Below are 20909 nucleotides of genomic sequence, written 5' to 3' on the forward strand. Positions count from 1 at the left end.
CTGCTGTCAAATGCAGCTGCTCCCTGGGTTTGTCCTGGGGGAATTAACAGCCCAGAGAGGGGATTTTTTGAACCACAGCTACCATTAATTTCTTGTGGAAATTAATGTCCACAGCCTTTGTTCTAATTCTCTCTAATAATAATACAAAGTAATGCTCCTTGCCTTTTTTCCCTAAAGGCATGATGTGGACAAGTGTCATACTCACAGAATTTTGCTATTATTTTAAGAGATGCTTTATAGAAATAAAAAGGTATTCTGGGTAAGATTTTGCCCTTTCTTTTAATTTCTGAGGTCTTTTTACACAAATTTATCAAAGAACTTGAGGTGGTGATTATGTTTCATAGAGAGCCTGTGGACTATTTGGTTACTTATAGAAACAGTTTCTGGCCTCTGACCCAATTTCTTCACAGGCATGACAGTAGTCCCCTTGTCTGCAGCTTCATTTCCCGTGGCTCGGTTACGCGCGGTGCGCTACAGTCCGGAAGCAGACGATCCTCTTTCTGATGTATCCTCAGAAGGTCAGTAGTAGCCTAATGCCTCGTCACAGTGCCTGGTCATTCACCTCCCTTCATCTCATCGCATAGGCCCCTTAGCATCTTACGCCAGGATAAGGGTGAGTATCAGTACAGTAAGATACTCTGAGGGAGAGACCACATTCGCATAACTCATTACAGTATGTTATTATAATTGTTCTATTTTACTGTTGTTTTACTCTCTACTGTGCCTAATTTATAAATTAAACTTTACCACAGGGATAGATGTTTAGGAAAAATCATATATAGGGCTCAGGACGACCTGCAGTTTCAGGCATCCACCACCGAGGATAAGGGGCTGCTACCCTACTCAGCAACACAGTATGGGAAGTTTTCTTAAATGGAGGAATGAGATCTGCCATTAGTGATCACCTCCTCCCGTTTTACCATTCATCACTTAGGAGGTTCAGCTGTGAGTTGGGTTTGAGTTTACAGTACCTATTTTTTCTGTATTATCCTTTTCCTTAAAAAGTGTGGGTCATTTTAACAATAGTTGAACACTTACTTGCCAGGGATTGTTCTAGAGCGCCCTCACATACCTTAGTCCATCTTCACAGTTGGAATTCTATTCATATTCCTTATCCCCAGTTTACAGAGTGAGGAAACCTCAGAGTTTAATGACTTTTCAAAGGTCTTGTAGCATAGGAGAGGCAAAGGCGAGGGTGTGAATTATTTCTGACTCCAAGTCTAGTGCTTTTCTTGGTTTTTACCATTTTTGTGACCCTGTCAAGCAGGGTCGGTAGGCTGCTTACAAATGGTTGTGCCAGTCATACACTGCACTAGGGCAGCCAACCGCACCAGACTGAAGGGAATCTTTTCTTGATTTGTACGATGGTTAACATGGCCTAGTCCTAAGTACTGAGCATGTTCGAAGTTTATTGTCCAGGGTTATTCCCAACTTCTGATTATATCAGGTATTTTCCCCTTAAATACTGAAGGAGATGCCTTCTGGCTACAGAATTAGCAGTTACTGCTGATACAGATCTTTCATTAGCTTTTTCAGTTAACATGTCAGATAGTATGTCTTTCTACTCATCAACAAGGGTAAACCAGTCTGACATGGGAATCTTCCAGTGATTTGAAGGCAGCACCTTGACACTTTTCTCCCTTCACCTGTTCCTTCTTTTCCTTTTCTCCTGTCTATGCCAGGAATTGTGAAGTGGGGGATACCTCTGGGCATTGCTTGGCCTCTCAACACCCAAGAGGTCACCAGCTTGAGAGAGCTGGCCAGGCACCACCACAGGCACATCTTGCTCAGAAGCTGACAGTAGGGGACTTTCCAGTGAAAAATCTTCTGTCCTATTCCATAGCACACTAGGGAATGTAAAGTTAATAGTAGCCTTGGCTATAGAACACCCATTTCTTAAAATTTAGCCACTATTTCTTAGTTACCTCATATACACAGCTCCATAGAGTGGAAACGGTGTCATTTAACTAAAAATAATATAGTGTGTCTTCCTTTTATTTACAGAAGACTATTTAGCCTCTGCCTGGCTTGCCATGTTCCTGTGAATTGAAACCAATAGGGTTCTCTACATGTTTATGTTTACATTGCAATAGCTCTAGCCAGGCAGTTGCTCCAGTCGTAAGCTCAGGTTGGAAACGTTCTCAGGGATATTTGCAAGGCCTTGTAATAAGTTAAAAAGCAACAGCTGGCTTAAGGTGATCCTTGCCCCCTTCTCAGCTTTTTAGGGGAAATTTTATAGTAATCTTGCTCAGTGAGTGCTCTTTGCACCACTAGGAGAAATTGGCTAATCGGTGTATTATTATGAACAAAAGTTTTGACATTTTACTATGTTCCAGGAATAAAAGGAAGTTGAAGTACAATCTTTCCTATTACAGAGTCTGGAATAACCTGGTTCCTGATTTCTAGCTAGATAATCGTATTACATAGATTGATCCTTGGCCAGCACCAAAAGAAAAGATAGAATTTTTTTTCCTAGACCTGTGTTTTTCCTGCTATCCTACCTAGTCTTCCATTTCTCTTTTTCTTCATATTAAAAGTGCCTCTTCCTACCTTGTTCCTTGACTGAGTTCAATGTATTATTGATTCTAATACTCTCATCTCCTCAAAATTACTGGAATTAAATGGTAATTTTGGTAATTAACATAAGCATTTCACATAAGTGCACGTATTTCCTTTTTCTGTATGAATTTCCGTTAACTTTCCTCATTCACAGCTCTGGTTTGCTCCATTTATGTGGGTTTTTCTGGCTCCTCCTTTTCCCTCCTGGCCTTTTGGCCAGTCAACTCTTCATCAGGGGAAAGGAACAAAATTCAGATCTATGAATTGTGCTTTGTTAGACACAGTGTGTTGGGGAGAACACATTGGAAGTTGAAATAAAGTGAGATCTGAAGATAACTGATGGACTCCTCTTTCTATTCATATGGTAACCTTATGCCCTGACTTCGGAGGGATCATTTCAGATAATCGTGTGGTCTTCATAAGTACACACTTATTTGCTTTGCCCTCGGGTTCTGAAAACATGATCGTAACATCCAAAGGACACTCCCTATTCAGGTTCCCAGTGAGCAATGAAATTGCTGGGAAATAATAGCAGGCTTTGGCGCTGTGACCCTTTAAGGCAGCCCCGAGTGTCTCCGCAGTTCTGGATCCTGTCTGGTGAGATCAGGAATGATTGGACCTTCTGAATAGTCCATCTGACTTTCAAATATGCCAAGCATCTCCTGGAGAAGAAAGTTGTTTCTCTTTAACCAAGGAATTTCCATCACTTAATTCAAATATTTAAAAAACAGGATGAAACATCTCAATTAAAATTTTCTATCCAAGAGGATTATGTTCCCAGTGTAAAATCCACTAACTTCCAGGATATGCCTGAGTCATTGTGGCGGAGATGTGCCCAAGACTGGACCACTTGTTTTTGATACAATGGACTCTTCATAATGCCAGCTTGGGGACAAGAGGTGGTAATTTTGCTTTATGGGCTGAGAAAGTCTAACTTGGCCTGAAAAAAAACAAACATACACCAAGACGTGCGTATAAACTGTATTAAAATGGTGACCTACTGTTAATTTAAGCAAAAACAATGGCAGGTGAAGGTGTTATGAAAAGTTGTACTACCAGAGAGTCTGGGATGATTTGTTTTAGAGCCCTTTTCCCTTAGCATTGACTCGGTATTTAAGTTGTTCCTTTTGGAAGAAAGTATCTCTCCCTAGTGAGAATCTGAATACTTTGATACATGTATGGATGAGTATGTATGTGTGATTTGATTTGTTTCCCTCATACTATGAATCCTTAAAAAAAATTTTTTTTTCACTCCAAAACATTCGTAACAGCGTTACTAGAAGATTGATTTCCAAATGGTGGCCGTCATACTGCACAGCTTTTAGTATTTGCTACACATTGTAGATAACCAGGTTGCGACCCAGCCATAGTGTTGTATGCATTTAATGCTGAACAGTGCAGTCATTTTCTTTTTTTTTTAAGACTTTATTTAAGATTTATTTAAGATTTAAGATTTTTTAAGATCTTATTTATTTGAGAGAACAGAGGGAGAGGGAGGAGACTCCCTGCTGAGCAGGAAGCGCAGTGTGAGACTTGATCCCGGGACCCCGAGATCACGACCTGAGCCAAAGGCAGCCGCTTCACCAACTGAGCCACCCAGGCGCTCCTCATTTTTCCCTCTGATTAAACTCTCAAGGAACAGAAAAGTGTTTTTGGTAACAAGAAAGTATTTCTTAGTACCTAATTACTCTTGTTCATATGCTTCCCCAAAGGGTCATATGCACGGTAACAACAGTGTTTGGTTTTTAAATGGGAAGATTATTACTTCCTTAGTATTACGATGTTCCCTACTTTGAGAAGAATTTTTCATTCGTGAGGGTATGTGAGGGTATGTGCATCCGTCTCCAGTCCTTGCTCTCCTCAAACCCGATCTTGCCTGCTATAAGACCATGCCCCAGTAAAGTTGGGTTTTTTTTTTTAAACAAACAAAAAAAAAACATTGTGCTTTTTTTCTTCTGTCTTACAATCTGTTCTTAAATTTAATTTTCAAGTGAAGAACAGTACAACTGAAATGAGATAAATGCACAATGTGTAGTGGATTTAGAAGATGGTACGAAACTCATTCAACAATGTGCAATTATTTCCATTCAAGTATGTTAATGTAAAGATGTCTAAATGGATCACAAGCTTAAAACATCTTTAAAATAGAAATAAATAGCTATTATCTCATGAGTATCTTCTCTAAGAATGTTGTTTAAGTGGCCATAGCTCCATCTCGGCTGGAGGCAGCTGCTTTGTTGTCATCATATCAAGTTGTAACCAGTCTTGCTTCGGCAAAGGTGTCCACTCAGTCCATCTCCTACAGCAGGAAAGGAAAAACAGCCAGAATTAAGCAGTCTAATTCACAAAACAGGATTCAGTTCTTAAGGACTCTGGAGCCACAATCAACAGAAGTGAAGCTGAGTTTTGTACACACTCTCCGGAGTCTCTGGAGTCCTGTCATCCTTTGAGCCCTGCATCCTCCTCCTTGCTAGATGGGAACAACCACAGAAACAGGCTTCCCAGGTGCTGAGATCTGGATCTTCACATCTGTTGAGTCACTTACGGTACCAAGAAGCACCTTAGTGGGTCTGAGGAATGGAGATTCTGTTTCATTCCCTCAGTACTTTTTTTTAAGATTTTATTTTTTTTTTGAGAGAGAGGGAGAGAGAGAGAGAGAGAGAGAGAGAGAGAGAAAGAGAGACAAGTTGGGGGAGGGGCAAAGGACTCCCCGCTGAGCAGGAAGCCTGATGCAGGGCTCTATCCCAGGACCCCGGGATCGTGACCAGAGCCGAAGACAGATGCTTAACTGAATTACCCAGGGGCCCCTCATCCCTTCAGTATTTGGTAAGCTGTTAATACAGACTGCCATGACATCTTGCTCACTTTTCCCCCTTTAGATGGTTGTTGTTGAAAGCTGTCCAGGAACCTTCTCAGGCTTACCTTCTTCCAATAATTCAGCTTGACTTAATATACTTGAGTGAAGATTTATATTCATTCTCCTGTTTTAAAATGCTGGCATAGGGGCAGCTGGGTGGCTTAGTCCATTGTTTCCAACTCTTGATTCTGGCTCAGGTCATGAGATCAAGCCCTGCATCAGGCTCTGCACTGGGCATGGAGCCTGCTTACTAGTCTTCCTCTCCCTCCACTCCTCCCCCCAATTTGCGTGCGGTCTCTCTCTCAAAAAAAAAAAAAAAAAAAATGCTTAGGAAAAAAATGCTGGCATGTATGAAGGCCATGGCAGTTAGAAAAAAGGCATTGAGACTTATCAGTAAATATTAACAGGGTTAGATGCCTGGGTTATATCTTTGACACAAACTCCCAAACATTCACTATTATTTTCAAATTTACAGTAAGATACATCTACTTAATTTCCAGTTAAAGTGAAGCAACAAACTTTAAGAATTGGCCCTTCTTGGGCAGCATCATAAAGAACTTATTTTTAATATCTTGGACAGGTTTGGGACGCCTGGGTGGCTCAGTGGGTTAAAGCCTCTGCCTTCAGCTCAAGTCATGATCCCAGGGTCCTGGGATCGAGCCCCGCATCAGGCTCTCTGCTCATCAGGGAGCCTGCTTCCCTTCCTCTCTCTCTGCCTACTTGTGATCTCTGTCTGTCAAATAAATAAATAAAATCTTTTAAAAAAAAAATATCTTGGACAGGTTTTATGGAGAAGATTTTAGCTAGTTTTTCTCCCCTTTGACTATTTTGGTCTCTCCCCAACATCCTGTTTGGTAATGTAAATTATGGCACCTGGTGGCTCAGGTCAAAATCCCAGGGTCCTGGGATCGAGCCTCGGGCTCCCTGCTCATCGGGGAGCCTGCTTCTCCCTCTGCCCCTCCCTCCCAGCTTGTGCTCTCTCTCTCTCAAATAAATAAAATCTTTTTTTAAAAAGTAAATTATACTTGGGGCGCCTGGGTGGCTCAGTGGGTTAAAGCCGCTGCCTTCGGCTCAGGTCATGATCCCGGCGTCCTGGGATCGAGCCCCGCATCGGGCTCTCTGCTCGGCAGGGGGCCTGCTTCCTCCCTTCTCTCTCTGCCTGCCTCTCTGCCTACTTGTGATCTGTCTGTTCAAATGAATAAATGAAATCTTAAAAAAAAAAAAAAAAAAGTAAATTATACTTAATGTTTGTGACAAGGTGAGAGCAGATGGAAGAAGCTCAGCTGAGGATACACCTTCTTTCATGCTCCACTTCCACCTACACCATCCAATTCTGATTCGAGCAATAGTACAGCATAGTGTACCTATGAAGTATGTTCTGATAGTAGCATGTCTTAAAAATAACATTGATGGAGCTCAAAAGGGCATTAGGTGCTCATTACCACCCTCTATAACACAACTTTCTCACAGAAGCAAAACCAAGGCTTTCTACCTAAGCAAGAAGATCCCGAAGCCTTTCTTGTGTTTTGGTCACCAGAACAGAGGGAGAAAGGATGATAGAAGCCCTGTAGCAGAGTTCTCTTGGGTTTCCAAACCTTAGAGGGACCAGGCAGAGACCAAGAGAATTTAGTGAAATGCCAACGAGCTGACATCACTGATTCTTACATTTCTGACTAAGTTCCTCACGTAGGTGAACAGGTTCTGGTTAATAAAGGTCACTGTTGTGCGAAAGACTTCACGGAGCAAGGATGGTGTGTGATCGGCCACCTTTTTGGCCAAGAACATCGCCAGTATCAGCATGGTCTTCTCGTCCTCCATGTCTGTAGGGTAAGTCTGCATGACCTGCTCCAGCGCAGCAGCGAGGCACTGCCTTCTGTCCTGCAGGGGCGAAAACAGGGTCACACAGCACCAAGTTTACTAATATCTGCCCTATGAGAGGAAAACAGTCCTCCAATGTTAAGTAGAAAGAAGCATGCTTTCATTGCACAGGGAGGAACGTATTAAACAGCTGAGGAGGTTGGAGAAGAGAATGAGGAATGATTTAATTTTGAGAGACAATGAAAAGGGGAGACTGGGTGCACTCCCCGCAGCTGGACACTCATTCACCAAATTCATTTTTGTGGGGCATGTGTGTAAACTTTAGACAATAGAACTGAAGAAGCCCAAGTCCTTCCCTGCATCTAAGGCACTTAAAGTCAAGAATTAGTTAACTACCCAAGATGTCTTAGACCTATGTTACTGGTGCAGACCTAGCTCCAGGGAAGGGGATGAAGGGGCCTAAAAGTGCCATTCTCACCTAGCCTAGGTGGCAGGGGCGGGCCATAGACCATTAGACCCAAAGGACCTTCAAGCTCATCAACTCAGATGCAAAGTTCAGTTAACACTGTGGGAGAGGGCCTAAGGCAGAACATTACCATGTCTATGACAGCTGCTGGAGAATTCCAGAGGAGAGATCCCTGGAGTAGAGACCTGCTTGCAGGCAGAGGCTGACCTGGCTGACTGAAACTTGGAGGACAAATACATTTCTATGTAGTGAGGAGCATTTGCATTTCAGCTGATAGTCAAAGGATGGAACCTTCTCTCCTCTGAACTCCTGTAGACATAGATTTAACAGCCTTGGGACAGTTCTCTCTCCCACTACGTTTCTTCAGGAAGGGCAGAGTACCTTATGGGACCCAGCAAGGGTTGGAAGCTCTATTAGTATTTGTGTATTGATTATAACCATCAAGTTAAGAGTAGCAGGCTAAATAAAATGTCACTTTTCTTGTGTCTTGACATTCTCTACTTACATTGTTATTCAACTCTGAAACCGAAGAAAGAATAAGTTATTTGTGGAAGAGTCATATACATTTTGTTAATCTGCTTAGATTTGTTAATCTGCTTGACTCTGACTTAATGTTCAAGTTTCCTAAATGTCAAGTAAGTTGATTCTTCTGAAAGACAATTAATCACGCTATGATTCTATTTCCAGTTGTTTTGTAGGCAGTCATGAATTGAGGCACCTCAGTGGACACTGGTCTGTTTGAGAGGAGAGAGAGGACAGACCTCGATGGTTTAATTAACAACTGAACATTAAAAGACAACCTACTGAATGGGAGAAGATATTTGCAAATGAGATATCTGATATCTGATAAAGGATTAGTATCCAATAAAAATTCTTTATATAAAGAACTTATACAACCCTAAAAAACAAAGAATCCAATTAAAAAAGGGCAGAAGACGGGCGCCTGGGTGGCTCAGCTGGTTGGGCGGCTGCCTTGCAGCTCAGGTCATGATCCCAGAGTCCTGGGATCGAGTCCCACATCGGGCTCCCTGCTCCATGGGGAGTCTGCTTCTCCCTCTGACCTTCTCCTCTCTCATGCTCTCTCTCACTGTCTCTCTGTCAAATAAATAAATAAAATCTTTAAAAAAAAAAAAAAAAAAAGGGCAGAAGACATAGACATTTTTCCAAAGAAGACCTACAGATGGCCAACAGACACTTGGAAAGATACTCAACATCACTTATCATCAGGGAAATGCAAATGAAAACTACAATGAGATATCTGCCACACCTGCCAGAATGACTCACACCTGCCAGAATGACTAAAATCAGCAACACAGGAAACAACAGATGTTGGTGAGGATATAAAGAAAAAGAAACTCTTGTGCACAGTTGGTGGGAACGCAAACTGGTGCAGCCACTCTGGAAAACAGTATGGAGGTTCCTCAAAAAATTAAAAATAGAGCTACCCTATGACCCAGTAATTGCACTACTGGATACTTACCCAAAGAATACAATAACACTAATCGAAGGGATTTTTATAGCAGCATTATCTACAATAGCCAGATTATGGAAGCAGCCCAAGTGTCCATCAATTGATAAATGGATAAAGAAGATGTGGTATACAGTGAGATACCACCTCACACCAGTCAGAATGGCTAAAATTAACTGGTAAGGAAACGACAGGTGTTGGCGAGGATGCGGAAAAAGAGGAACCCTCCTATGCTGTTGGTGGGAATGCAATCTGGTGCAGCCACTCTGGAAAACAGGGTGGAGGTTCCTCAAAAAGTTGAAAATAGAACTACCCTATGACCCAGCAATTGCACTACTGGGTATTTACCCTAAAAATACAAATGTAGAGATCCGAAGGGACACGTGCACCCGAATGTTTACAGCAGCAATGTCCACAATAGCCAAACTATGGAAAGAACCTAGATGTCCATCAACAGATGAATGGATAAAGAAGATGTGGTGTATATATACAGTGGAATACTATGTAGCCTTCAAAAAACCCAAAATCTTGACATTTGCAATGACGTGGAGGGAACTAGAGGTTATTATGCTAAGCGAAATAAGTCAATCAGAGAAAGACAATTATATAATTTCTCCAATATGAGGAATTTGAGAGGCAGGGCAGGGGATCGTGGGGGTAGGGAGAGAAAAAGTAAGACAAGAAGTGACGAGGAAGGGAGACAAACCATGAGACTCAATCTCGGGAAACAAACTGAGGAGTGCTGGGGGTGGGAAGGTAGGGATAGGGTGGCTGGGTGATGGACACTGCGGAGGGTATGTGCTATGGTGAGTGCTACGAATTCTGTAAGACCAATGATTCACAACCTCTACTCCTGAAGCAAATAATACATTATATGTTAATAAAAAATTTTTTAAAAGATGTGGTATATATACCATGGAATATTATTCAGCCATAAAAAGAATGAATGCTTGTCATTTGCAAAAACATGGATGGAGCTACAGAGTATTACGCTGTGAAGTAACCCAGTCAAGAAAAACAAATACCGGGGCACCTGGGTGGCTCAGTGGGTTAAAGCCTCTGCCTTTGGCTCAGGTCATGATCCCAGCGTGCTGGGATCGAGCCCCGCGTCGGGCTCTCTGCTCAGGAGGGAGCCTGCTTCCTCCTCTCTCTCTCTCTGCCTGCCTCTCTGCCTACTTGTGATCTCTACCTGTCAAATAAATAAATAAAATCTTAAAAAAAAAAAAAAAAGAAAAACAAATACCGTATGATTTGGCTCATATGTAGAATTTAAGAAGCAAAACAAACAAAGGGGAAAAAGAGAAACTGAAAAACAGATCCTTACTATAGAGAACAAACCACTGGTTACCAGGGGAGGTGGGTGGGGGATGGGTGAAATAGGTGAAGGAGGTTAAGAGCACCCTTATCTTGATGTTCACTGAGTCATATATAGAACTATTGAATCACTATATTGTATACCTGAAACTAATATAAGCCTACGTTAACTACACTGGAATTAAAATTTTAAAAAACCTGACCACTGAAAAAAGTTCTCACACTTCCTGACTAACCCGGAAAAGGCAGTGGTGAGTTTTCTCACTTACTTCTTCCGACAGTCTCCTATTCATGAACTGCGTTGCCAGGTTATTCACCAGTCCTGGGTGGATGCTGCGATCCATATCGTCCCCTATTTTGGCAAGCTGCCTGGCGATATCCTGAATGATTTCCTCTTGACCCTGAGAATCTAAATGTTCAGACAGGGGCACAGAGACACAGTGGATTTAGACGACAGCCCTATCTGACCCCTCCCACTCCACCCCGTACCAGAAATAGAAAGGGATTCTGCTTTGGAAGACAGCCAGCCTGTTTGCACAGCTCACCGCAGTGGGCTTGCTGAGCATGTGGTCTATTCTAGAAGAGCTGCAGTGTGAGGACCTGGACCTGCAGCTGAGGGCAGCCAGGGCAGGGTGCTGGGGCCAGGAAAGGGTCTAAGTGAGCAGAAAGACTGGAGAAGCAGGCTCCTCCTCTAGGGCCACCCCTAAACTTGCCTGGATTCTAAACCACAGAAAGTCTTTGGCACACCCTGGCTCATGGGTAACTCCGGCCATATCCCATCCACCCAAGTTAAGATAGAACTGGAGGTCCAAAGGCTGGATCAGCTGTCAGTCTGCCCCACAGCCACCAGAGGGCAGTGCAATCTCCTATGCTGGGAGATAGCTGGGCGGCAGGAGGAAGGATTTGACTCTGCTCTCTGCTAGGTTGGGAGGCCTGGGTCCAGGTCTTCACGAGTCACCTTAGGCTTCAGGGCAGTGATTCTCACCAGAGCATATACCTCATACATACCTGGGAGTCTTACCACCCTAGAGCACATTGGTTCGGGCAGCTGGAGTTGGGTCCAAGGACTATGCATTATGAAAATGTTCCTCATGGAATTCTAATGTGCTCAGAAACCAGGAGAGGCTGATTCTGAACATGCTTCCCAGCCCTGCTCCCTCAGCCTTCACCTCAGGATGGCCTCCATCTGTGGAGGCTACACCAATGGCAGAGAAGGGTAAAAAGTGCACTTGCAAGGAGTAGCACAGGGATGAGGGTGAGGAGAGGTGAAGTCTGGAAATCAACTAAGTAGAAACTCAGTCAGGCCTGTGTCACTGGCATCATCAGGTCCAGACCAAGCCACCATATGACACAGACATCTATGATAGACTGACACGATGTGGGAGACAGCCCCAAGCTCCCTTCCAGAACTTGGGTTCCTGCAGGTTCCTGGAGACAGCAAGCCCAGATCTGGGGCAGAGGCCACTGCGCCAGATACCTACCTCTCGCCTCACTCAGCAGGAAGTGGCCGCAGCGGTTGCCGTCTGTCTGCAGCCCATCGTCTTGCTCCTCCTGCAGGTGAGCCAGCACGGGCAGTTCCTGGCCCAGAACCTCCAACTCTTTGTGGAAATTAGAGTCGGAGTAGCTTTGGAGGAAGCCAAATACCAGCAAGTTTGTGATGCGCTCATCCTGGAGGCCTGCACCATTGCTGACCTAAGATAAAAAGGGTGTCAGGGAGATGTGTGGGAACCCGGGCCAGGCCCAGAGGCCCTGCCTGCAGCTGAGCTTGGCAGGAGCTCTGGGGACAGCTGGGCCTGAAATAGCTTACTGGGCCAAGATGTCCGAATGACCCCATGGGCCCGACAGGCAGTGAGACCCAGTGGGCAGAGGCCAAGTCTGCAGTCAGTGCCTGCTTTAAGCAGTGTCCCCCGTAGGTGCCAAAGAAAAAGTTCTAATTCTGCAGACATTTGCATGACATCCTGAAAACACTGAGCTGGGGTGAGCTTGCTTTTGGAGGAGGAAGGTCCAAAGGCTGTTTTAGGGAAGTCAGCAAATATCATTTGGATGTCATCCTTACACCTGCATGCTTTGGTTAACACCCATGTATCTTTTAACAACTTCAGCCCACCCTATCAGCTATGCATCCAGCAGTTAGAAGCTCTTTCTTTTTCACAGTCTCCTTTGTGGGCTAAGATGCATTGTGTGACAGTCCATTCTCCATAAATCCTGGGCAGTAATGACCACAAATAATGCCTCCCTTCGGGCAGGCTTGGTTTGCTTCAGGAGGATATGGCCCTTCACCACAATCCAGATGTATGGGGATGGCTCCCGCTCTCACACAAGGGGCTCGGCCCCTCATCTGCCAGCACCACTTGCCATGGGAGCTCAGCTCAGCATCTGCGCTCTGGGAGCCACGAGGATCATTTCTGGGGTACTGACTGTCCTGGGACAGTGTTCTTGGCAAACAAAGGTGAGTGCTTCTACCCCAGCAGCCAGCTGTGCTTGGAGCAAGCAAAGACCTAGGATGAGCGAGGGAATCATCCAGAAGGCTGGGGATACTGAGATCTCCCAGGAAAATGTAACACGCACATACTTTGCTATAAGAGAAGCTCAGTAGAAGAAGATGAAGGTGCTGGTAACATTTATTTGTCTTCTAAGTCCTGAAAATTTTTAATGAAAAATTTGCTCTCAAATAAATAAATCTTTAAAAACTTTTAGGACAGTTTTTAGAGGGCAGATTGTTTTAAATAAATGAAATGCATAAAACAAGGTGCTTATATATTGTGATTCAGCCTTTCGTTCTCCAGAATTATTTCTTAAAAGGGGGGAAATGTCATATAAAAGCTCTACTGTATCAGATTCTTACAATTCCGGTACGTTGAGGTCAGGCGGCACAAGACAGCTCAGAAACTCAAGAACACCCTTCATTTCTACCTGAGGGAGATGTCTTGGCCTGGAGAGAAGAAGGAGGGCTAGGGCTGGATTGTGAATGCTCAGTCCCAGCTGAAAAGCAGCTGGATAGACACTGTTAGATAGGCACAGGTCAAGAACAGGCTGTACCAAACCTGGTGGGCTCAGAGCTAATAGTATTTAATTCCAAAAACAAACAGAGCTTGTGAGAAATCAAATTTGAAACTGGGACCTTTAAAAAAAAAAGACTTATGTATTCATTTAAGAGAGAGAGAGAGAGAAAGAGAGAATGAATGAATGAATGAGCAGGAGGGCCAGAGGAAGAGGAAGAGAGAATCTCAAGCAGACTCCACACTGAGCGTGGGGCCTGACGTAAGGCTGGATCTCCCCACCTGAGCTGAGTTTGACGCTCAACTTACTGTGCCACCCAGGTGCCCAACTGTGACTCTTTCTGATCTTCTAGTGATAAAAGTTGAAATGGATGTCTCGAAAGACATAAGATTTGACAGCCATCTATCCTTCTAAATCACAGAAAAAAGCATGTTAAAAGAAATGATCAAGTGGCACCGAGGTGGCTCAGTTAAGCAACAGGCTTTTGGTTCCGTCTCAAGTCATGAACCTCAGGGTCATGGAATGAAGCCCCATGTTGGGCTCCACACTCAGTGGGGAGTCTGCTTGAGAGTCTCTCCCTCTCCTGCCCATTCCCACTCATGCTCTCAAATAAATAAATCTTTAAAAAAAAAAAGGGAGATATGCAAAAGTAATTCTCATGCTATAAAATCAGTTTCAGCATAGAGAAAAAAAAAACGGAAAGCTATCCAATGTGTTTTGACAAACTAGAACAATCCAGGTGCCTAAACCTGGCAAAAACAGCACCACACAAACAGTTAAAAAAAAAAAAAACTAAACCAATTGCACTTATTTTGTTTCTCTAAATATAAAGAAAAAAAAATTAAAGAAGAATGCTAAAATGGGGGCGTCTGGGTGGCTCAGTCGGTTGAGCGTCCACCTTCAGCTCAGGTCGTGATCCCAGGATCCTGAGACCGAGCCCCATGTCAAGCTCCCTGCTTGGTGGGGAGTCTGCTTCTCCCTCTCCCTCTGCTGCTCCCCCTGCTTGTGCTCTCTCCTCTCTGTCAAATAAACAAATAAATAAATAAAATCTTTTTTAAATTTAAAAAAATTTTTAAAAAGTGCTAAAATGTGGATGAACGGTACCGTAACAGTTAAAAAAAAACAAACAAACAAACAACCAAAACCAACACAAGAGATGGTGTTCAGTGCAGTAAGTCAGACACACAATAGGACAAATATTTCTTGACTCCACTTCTCTGAGGGACCGAGAGTAGTCAGATTCACAGAGACAGAGAGTGGAGGGAGCTGCCACAAACAGGGACAGCAGGATGGGAGTTAGTATTTAAAAGGGACAGAGTTTCAGCTGAACAGGTGAAAAGTTCTGGAGGTGGATGGTGGTGATGGTGTCACCACAACATGAATGTGCTTCATACTGGTGAACTGTGTTCTTAAAAAAGGTTAAAATGGTAAATTTCATGCTATGTATTCTGCCACAATTTTTTAAAAACTGGAAAAACCTCCAAAGAAAAAAGTTAGAAAAATCTACAACAGGATGAAAACTGTGATGGGGGCCAAACTCTGAAATGTAAGAGGAAATTGTAATGTTGAATTGAAATGTAAGAGGTTTCACTGTGAACCCCAGCTCCATGGGACACTGGGCAATTTGTGCATCTTTGTTTTCTCACCTTGAAAAAGAGAAAACACTGCGAGTAATTCTGTCCCCCTTCCTCCACTGGAGGGTTTTCAGGAGAGATGGACAAGGTGGACAAAAGCACTCGTGGAAGTTCAAGAGCCACACAGCATGACATGGCAATGCTGTTCTAATGCAGACATCTCCACAATATAGGAAAGGACACAACAGTTGTCAAGTTAAAAGGGACAAGAATGGGGGCACCCAGCTGACTCAGTAGGTAGCCACGCAGCTCTTGATCTCGGCATCCTGAATTCAAGCCCCACTTAGGGGTAGGATTTACTTAAAAGAAATAAATAAATAGGGGCACCTGGTGGCTCAGTCGGTTAAGTGACTGACTCTTGATCTCAGCTCAGGTCTTGATCTCAGGGTCGTGAGTTCAAGCCCTGTGAGGCCTACTTAAAAAAATTAAATAAGTAAGATCAACCACAGTACAGCAGTAGACCTGCCCTACAAGAAAAACTAAAGGAAACCTTATACATATATACATACATAGAGAAGACAAGAATGGACAGGAAAGGCGCCGAACGGAAGGGAATTTTGGATACCAAAATAGACCTTTATCTGGACAAAAGGAGCTGCTGAAATCTTTTGGCCAAGCACCTACCACCTCTGCTGAGCCTGCCATGTCTCGGACGCTCCAGATACCCAGCTGAGAAGCCTTGCGGTCTCCGCTCTTCAGGAGAGCATCCAACTACACCTCGAGCACCTGCCAGGGGCTAGGCGTTGCTATGAATTCGGAAACGGTGGGCCACCAAATTTACCATCCTTAGACTTTTTGCAGATACCTCCCCCAATAGCGGGTGAGGACAAAGGCTGCTGCACAAAGCGTGGACACAGAGGAGCCCCTGGGGCTGGGGGCCTCTACAGAAGTTGGCAAAGAAGGGAAATAGAAAAACTATATAGGAAGTAGATGAATAGAGAGCTTTTGACTGGATAGGCCATGATTTTCTCTTCCAGCTAGTTAAAAGGGAATTACAGAGAACACATTTAGGTACCATTCTGCTGAAGCCAGAGGAATGGCCAATATGACCTCGGGAGGATTGCTTCCAAGAACTCTAGAGCTTCTAAATGGTCCTGAATCAGAAAGTTGCCTTGCCCTTCCAGTGAGCAACCAGGCACAAGGTAGAGGGAAGAGGACAAGGAGACAAGACAAGTTGTGAATGTGAGGCTCCTCCCTGCAGCACTGTTAGAGAAGGGGTCAGCAGGGTCCACACTGACAGCACACACACAACAAACAAGCTGGCCCAGGTCACATTCGCTCCCACACTCACTCCCCCTCCCAAAGCATTCCTCCAGGAGAAGCCCAAGAGCTGACCTTAGAATCCATGGCACAGGTGGTCTGGCAGGCTCCGACTTGCTTCTGACTTTGTGGGTGTCCCAAGTCAGCAGCCTGGAAGAGAACATACATACACACAGAGTAGGCAGCTGTTCCCTGCAGGGACACCCCCTCCGGGACCCTCAGGAGAGAATTAAGAGCTCCATCCTGGGCCCTGGCTCTAAGGCACGCTCCAGCCACAGAAGCCAAGCTCACACCTTGCCCATCCCAGCCACACTCACCTAGGATGCTCCTTTCTCAGCATGGAGCCTGGGCAGCAACCGAGTAAGCAGACTGTGAAATTTTCCTCAACATGTAGACTTGCCAAGGCACTGAGAGCTCCCCAGGGTCAGTCCTCCAACCTCAGAGTTCAGCTCTCCCACTCAGAGTTCACTAATCACAAGACCTCATTGATCAGGCAAATAGGGCAGTCTAGTTCATGAATTCTTTTTAAGCAAATACTTACATTAGTGCATTTCCTACAAGAATAAAGTTAGCTGGAGCACCTGGGTGGCATAGTTGGTTAAGTGTCCGACTCTTGCTTTCAGCTCAGGTTGTGATTTCAGGGTCATGAGGCTGAACCCCAAGCTGGCTCTGACTCAGTGCAGCGTCTGCTTAGGTTTCCCTCTGCCCCTCCCTACCCCCCCTCCACTGCACACTCTTGCAAATAAATAAATAAAGTATTTTTAAAAGGAGAGAAGAAAGTTAGCTAATAAAGTATACCTAGAAGTTTTCAGGGACTCTCTTGTGATTTCTATGACCACTAATACGACTACTACATAAGCCTTCCTTCAGCATACAACCATTCGCAGAGCCTTCATGTTATCTCTTCTGTTCCAGACAACTATGCTGACAAGCAGGTAGTGTACTGGGTTGATCCTGGCTTAACTGGATGGGAGAATAAGGTGTGGGGAGTAAGAGACAGCCAGGCAGACCACTTCTCCCCATAGGCCACATGGTTTCAGTGGCATCCATACAGAAAGAACTCTTGTAAAATGTAAAGAAAAAGAAGCTTTGAAAATAAAATGTTTTCTTAGCATTTGGTGGCCAAGAAAGAAAGAAGGAAAGAGAATATATATTTGACAATTACACAAAAGATTAAATTTCCTCTATGGCATTTATTCCAAACACAATAACCCTCATAATAACCCTCATTTGGACAAAAGGCAACTGGGGATTGAGTTCAAAGAGATTATGCCCATAACTTCAGGAAAGATCCTGAACAATGGTTTCTACAGAACAGTATCAACAATATAATACTACCTTAAAATATATCTCCCTGTGTATGTGTGTGTTTACACACAATAATGGGTTGAACCAAATGAAATGGTCATTTTGTGGGGTAAAAAACAGCCAAATCTGCCAATTTTATCTTGGTTCTTAAACGTAGAGGAGATAAAAAAAACAAGAACAGACAACCAACTCCTCTGTAGGAAGCAAAGTTGAAGCTCCCACATGCAAATGAAAAGGAAGCCAAGACCAGCACTGATGGAAGTCATTGCCTTTCCACACCAGGCAGCCACGCACATTTGTAGAACACAATTATTCTCAGATGTGCCCATCTCCCGGTCTCAGGTGCTCCTGTCTGCCTTTGGGGGTCATGCAAAGCTAGAGGCTGCATCCCAACCCTCACACTGTGAAATCTGGAAGAGCCCACCCCCATGGGGGTGTCAAGAGCAAAGGACTCACATGTATTTGAACTGGGAACCAACAAGGACACTACGTTATGGGACATCAACAGGCCCTCCATAGGGCAAGAGCTGGAGCCATTATAAGAATCAGGACAAAGAATAAAACAGAACACGCCCCCAGGAAAAGGGCCACAGAAGCCAAACCATGTCCACAAGTCACTGCCAATACAAAGGTGCAGTGAACAGAACCCTGGCCTCCAGCTTGTTCTCTCAAGAACTAATTCACACACGGGGCTCCCGGGTGGCTCCGTCAGTTAAATGTCCAACTCGGGGCTTCCCCTGAGGTCATGATTTCAGGGTTGTGAGATGGGAGCCCCTGCAGCTAGCTCCCGGTTCAAAAGGGAATCTGCTTGAAGATTCTCTCCCTCTGCCCTCCTCCCATTCATGCCCATGCTTGCTCTCTCTCTCTAAAATAAATAATCTTTTTTTTTTTTTAAGGAAAGGGAAATAATTCACATAAACCTTTGATTTCCTCCAGACTTTGATACAATGAGAATAAAAGGAAACCTTGCTTAGAATGGAGTCATGGCCAGCAGAGGGCGCTCTCCTGCCCTATGCCTGCTCATGAATTTCGGAACCAACAGGAAGAACTATACCCTACAAGCCTGACAGTACTTTACTACCTCATGACCCCAGCAGAAGCAAGAAAGGTTTTCCTCCTGCCCCAGCAACCACCCAGCCAATGACAGACTCCTAAAGTAAGCCAATGAGAGGCCACTATACTCAGAACTCCCGGTTTACTGCAATGGGCTTCTTGCTTTTAACCTCCCAGCAGTCTTTGTTTTGTGAACTTACTACGGTTTTGCCTAACTTGCTTGTCCTGAACTACAATTCTCTGCTATTCGGGAAGAAAAGCCCACTGCTGCTGGTGAAATCAGTGGCAGTTTTATTTCTCGGGTTAACAGTATTTGGTGATCAGAAGTGGGACCCCCAACAGCTGCAAGGCTGGGGGGTGAGCAGGTGCTGGGACCCACAGAGTCAGTCTGGCTTGCTGGTTTCGGACCCGGTCTTTTGAGGGTAAGTTTTCTCCCGGATTTTGAGTTCTGCGCTTTTTACGCTTGACCTTTCCAGGCTTTAAACTTGGGACCTGTTTTAAGGTCTTGTCCTTTCTGAGCGTACTTGTTTGGCCTTGGTCTGCCTCCATTTTTAGGAACCAGTTGTTCTGTTGGAATTGTGATGGCCTTCAGTCTGACTGCTTTGGGACCAGGCTATTCCTATTGAGACTTTGCTGTTGAGGAACTTTTCTTTTTGTTCTAGAGAAACAAAAAACACCTAAGAAATGGGATTCCAGTCATACAAATGCCCTTCTTCTGAGACCCTGGCCAGGTTTTTCTGTTTAAAAACTACATTCCCCTCCAAAAATAAAAACTACATTCCCTTCTCATGTACATTTCTAAGTGGACAGACTTAACTAAAAGTAGTTTAGAATGTCAATGACCATGAGGAAGTTTTTCTCCCCAAACTTGTTTTACTCTAAATTAGGAAGCTGTAGTCCCTAAAAAGGCTAAAAAACTGAAGGGGATGTCTATATATATATTTTTTAAGATTCTATTTATTTATTTGACAGATCACAAGTATGCAGAGAGGCAGGCAGAGAGAGAGAGGAGGAGGAAGCAGGCTCCCAACTGAGCAGAGAGCCTGATGTGGGGCTCGATCCCAGGACCCTGGGATCATGACCTGAGCTGAAGGCAAAGGCTTTAACCCACTGAGCCACCCAGGTGTCCCGGATGTCTATTTTAATCGGTACCTTGAGGCTCCCAAATGTCAGGATTCTAAGTTTGCCTCTTTGCAAAAGACTACTTTGATATTAACTGAGGCAAACAGTTTAAAGAAGTCAAAACTGCTTCTGGAGCCCCCATCCACCCCCACCCCCACCCTTATTTCCAGACAGGAGGCAGACACCTGTCCTCAGGCCCCAGCTCCCATGCATTTTCCTCTATTCTTCCTACCAAACTTCACTTACTTTAGCTCCAAACCTCTTGCCACTCTCTCCTCTCTTAAACCTATTAAACATTTCCCCTTTAAAGATTAGTCTTCTTAGGATCTCAATAAACCCCAAGTTTGTTATGTTTCTTGGACTAAGGCCAAACTGCCAGCCATAGTTAGAGAGTTTCCTAAAGTAACTGCTAAAGAATTTAACATACTCAAACTTACCAACCTGGTTTCTCAAATTTTTATCAATTAGTCCACATGCTCCTTGGTGAGGGCCAGGCCAAACACTGGAAGAAACTAGCCCAATGGAACATCCTGAAGGGGATTTAGATAACCAAACCCCTAATTTTGGGCAAGGTGCTAGAACACTCATTGGGAAATGTTCATGGGCAATTACAGTAGCTTTTCCTAAGCCTGCTGATTGGAATAAAATTCAGGTTTGCAAACAAAGCCTGATGAACCTGCTCATGACTATTACAGTCAACTCCAAAATGTTTTTAAACGAGGTTCTGGTCTTCCTTTAGATGTGATCCACCTGGGTAGCATTTATTTCTGTTTGTTAATGGGCTAGTTTTTCTCCTTTAAGTTAAAAAGGACCAGGATGGAATGTGAAACTATGTCCACTCCAGATTTAGTTCATTTGCCACAGCAGCTGGCTCGCATCCAGGTAAGTCACCTAAAAAACCGCTAAAATTCTTAATTTTCAACTTCGGCAAATGAAGGCTCCTAAACAAACCCAAAACCTCCTAGTCTCTGCTATTATTATTGCAAAGAGCCGGGGCACTGGAATAAAGAACGTTACAAACTTGAGCACTTCAGGAGCCTTTAACCCCAC

General features: G+C 44.1%; 1 protein-coding gene across 4 annotated transcripts in view; it reads right to left on the reverse strand.

The window, feature by feature from the left end:
- Nucleotides 1-3978: 3978 nt before the first annotated feature.
- The window catches only part of BID (BH3 interacting domain death agonist), a 44527-nt gene continuing 27596 nt past the window's right edge, over nt 3979-20909 (reverse strand). For 3 of the 4 annotated variants that reach the window (XM_080811552.1, XM_080811553.1, XM_080811551.1), the window contains 5 exons: nt 16452-16526; nt 11964-12174; nt 10752-10891; nt 7082-7294; nt 3979-4858 (listed from right to left, as the gene is read on the reverse strand). In XM_080811552.1, the coding sequence (XP_080667678.1) occupies nt 4847-4858; nt 7082-7294; nt 10752-10891; nt 11964-12174; nt 16452-16463 (588 nt within the window). In that variant the 5' untranslated portion in view covers nt 16464-16526 and the 3' untranslated portion in view covers nt 3979-4846. Of the gene's footprint in view, nt 4859-7081; nt 7295-10751; nt 10892-11963; nt 12175-16451; nt 16527-16693; nt 16845-20909 lie in introns of those variants that run through there. The other variant, XM_080811554.1, reaches the window with a different exon arrangement.

The sequence above is a fragment of the Martes martes genome (assembly GCF_963455335.1).
Source record: "Martes martes genome assembly, chromosome: 8".
NCBI classification, from domain to species: domain Eukaryota; kingdom Metazoa; phylum Chordata; class Mammalia; order Carnivora; family Mustelidae; genus Martes; species Martes martes.